General features: G+C 48.9%; 1 protein-coding gene across 1 annotated transcript in view; it reads right to left on the reverse strand.

The window, feature by feature from the left end:
- CNPY3 (canopy FGF signaling regulator 3) overlaps positions 1-3,091 on the reverse strand; it is an 8,452-nt gene extending 5,361 nt beyond the window's left edge. Inside the window, exons 1-2 of the mRNA XM_012640795.1 lie at positions 2,797-3,091; positions 277-287 (exon numbers count right to left, since the gene is read on the reverse strand). Of these exons, the coding sequence (XP_012496249.1) occupies positions 277-287; positions 2,797-2,944 (159 nt within the window). The 5' untranslated portion in view covers positions 2,945-3,091. The remainder of the gene's footprint in view (positions 1-276; positions 288-2,796) is intronic.

Raw genomic sequence — 3,091 nt, forward strand, 5'->3', positions numbered from 1 at the left:
CCATATTCAAATTTCCCTTACTGTCCCCCAAACGTCTTTTCTGGCTATTTTCTCACTTGATTTCATACGTGTTACAACCCCAGCTCTCTACTCCCACCAAGTTAATTTGCTCCAGCCCCTCCGGAGAAGCCTTGTTCCTGCTGTTTCTGTACACTCACTCTCATTTCCTCTTACTCTTCCTCAAACAGTTGTTCAGCAACTCCTATGTGTCAGGCATTGCCTGGGGATACAGAGATGAAAAAAAGGTCCTTTCCTTCCAGACATTCAGTCTAAGGGAGAAGACAAAACTGTAAAGAAATAATAGGGTGCTACCACTGAGGGTGTGAAGTGCCTGCAGCCCTAGCAAAGTGCTAAATGCCCTCTAGGGGCTTCTCTGCCCATTCTCCCAACTGTACATTAAAAGCCTCTCTTCCAGAAAGCTATTCTGGACTAATCCCACTTGCTCTTGGTTTCATTCTGGGCCTCTGCAGGATCCATGCTCTCCCTAAGGGCCTTCAGTCATCTCCTGTGTCTCTCCACCTAGACTACAAGGGTCCCCAAAGTGTGCATCATGTATTAGATTTTTTTTCTGTATTTCCCTAGTCTGAGACCCTATATATGTTAGATGCTTGATAAATAATGCTGACAGAGACTGCGTTTGCAGCCAAGCAGCTTCTGATGCCTCTGAATGAAATATGGTCTGCAGGCTAAATGCCATCAGCAGTTTTAACACTGACAACAGAGTATGATAGAAAACCAGCTTACCACAAAAATGTATTTATTTATGCCCTGGAGGCTCACTTGGTGAAATTTTATAACATATACATTAATTGAAGGCTTGGAGAACTTGGAACAGATGAAAATTCCAAGTCATAAGCTGGTGATCTCAGAGTCTGCAATGAATTGAGGGCGTCTCACGTCCCTGGCTCTCCATACAGAACCATCTGGGCTCCCTTCCCTCTTCTGTCCTGTACTCTGCAAGCTCATCATTTTTCTAGCTCCTTTGCCCCCTTCTCCCACGCCCTCAAACATGTAGTATTCTAGGAGGGGGGAAAGAGAAGATTTAGAACACCCTTTCTGTCTTATAGCCATCAACCGCAACCTTGCTTTCCAACTCTTCCACACATTACCTCTTCAAGACCTCCTCTGGGGATCCCACCCAGAACCAGACTCGGAGGAGACTCATGGCACAGACCCCACACCCTCATGAACATCCATCCGCCCACACTTTTTTTTGGGCACGTTCTCCTTCTCTATGCTGAGGCCTGTTCCACTCAGCTACTGAGCCAGGAGGCAGGCTTTGTGGGCCAGACACAGTCAGCACTTAATAACAAAGGTGTAATAATAATAAATATAAACAAATAAATATTAAGAGGTGCCTAAAGATTGGAGCTTGGCAAGCTATCCTGTGACTGAAAATCTCTTTTAAATTAATCTTCATCGATTACAAAATGAGGTTAGACTAGAATGATCTGTAGGATCCTGGCCAGCTCTATGCTTCTACGAGTCTGTAAATGCCTCCTAAGGAAAAGAAAATGTGAGCTTCTTAGGCTATGAGAATATAAGAGAAATAGTATGGGTGCTTTGGTATCAGAATAAGATAGAAAACAAAGAAAAGAGGAAGCAGAATGCCCAAAGGATATCAGTTAAGACTAGAGATAAATTGAAGAAAAGCATCTGACTGCCTATGCAAGAAGGTACGAGAGCAAGCACAGCTAGAATCCACACTGGGTGCTCTACCAGTGAAGTCAGCTTATCTCTGGAGCGGCTCACTTTTAATCTCTCTAATGGAAGGATTATGTGTCTCCAATCACATAATTCCCAGTGTTCAGGGAACATCTGGCCTGATGTAAACTTTGAATTCAGATGAAATGGATTCATAGCCAAATGTGTGGGAGGTGGGAAGGAAGGAGTGACTGTAAAAGTCTGAGGAGAAAACTGAGAAATGGAGGAGAGGAAAAGGAAGTAGGCCCTTCGATCACTGGTGAGCTCCCTTTCTCTCTCTGAAGTTCCTCACTTCGACTCCTATGTTGGGACTCCATATTCCTAAAATCTTCCTCCTTCAACAAGTTCGCCCCAGGCTCTATTCTTCCCCCAAAGTGACCCCTTAGGCCACAGACCCTCCTCCTTCTCCACACACATCCATAACCCCCACTTAATCACATTTATTCCAAAAACACGTATGAGTGCCTATCAGATACTCTGGGAGTAACTATCTGAGACAAAGTCCCTGTCCTGAAGGAGCTGTCAGTGGGGGCAACAGACAACCACACTGATTAGGTTGCAGGGAGGGCACAAAGGGGAGAGCCTGGGGTTCTTCTTGACTCAAGACGAGTCATATGGATCTTTTCAGTTCCTCAAATTCGTCCTTTGCTTCTTAGCCTGCAAGCCCTACACCTACATCTGTAGGAAACTACATGTGTAGCTTCCTCTGAGTAGGCCCCTCTCTTTCCACTTCTCTTCACCAGCTAACTCCTACTTACTCTTCAGGCTTCCTCTATGAAGCCTTCCCTGACTCCCGTCCACACCCAGCCTTCGCCACCCTCCACTCCAGGCTCCCAAAGCCCAGTACCTGCCCTATCACGGCATCTACTACCCTGGATTATAATTGCTCGTTTCTACAGATTTGTGAACTCCAGATGTACCGAGACGGGATCTCTCGCCCATCCTGGTGTCCTAGCGCCCAGCATAATGCCAAGCACACAGCAAGTTCAACGAACGAAAAGACTCCAGAGTTCAGGACCTTCCAACCTCCGACGCTTCTCCGCAAGTCCCGCCCCTCCGGCAGGATACGCCCCGCGGGCCCCGCCCCCTCACCTTCGCATTTGCTAGGCAGTCGAACCCAGTCGTTCTCCTCGGCCCCGGCCTGGCTCGGGCCCTGCTCCGGGGCCGGCAGTAGCAGCAGCATCAGCAGCAAGGGGAGAAGCAGAAGACAGCGCGGCGCGGGCTCAGGCAGCCACTCCATGGCCCAGCCGGCCCCGACCCGAGCGGACCAGGCGGCGCTTCCTCCGGCCGCGCGCGCTGAGCAGCTTCCCCTATGCGCTTCCGGGACTGCACACGTGCCTCCGCGTAACCAGGGCAACAGCGAGCCCCTTGCCCGCCCCCTCCTCTC

The sequence above is a fragment of the Propithecus coquereli genome, unplaced genomic scaffold (genome assembly GCF_000956105.1).
Source record: "Propithecus coquereli isolate 6110/MARCELLA unplaced genomic scaffold, Pcoq_1.0 Scaffold158, whole genome shotgun sequence".
Classification (NCBI taxonomy): Eukaryota; Metazoa; Chordata; class Mammalia; order Primates; family Indriidae; genus Propithecus; species Propithecus coquereli.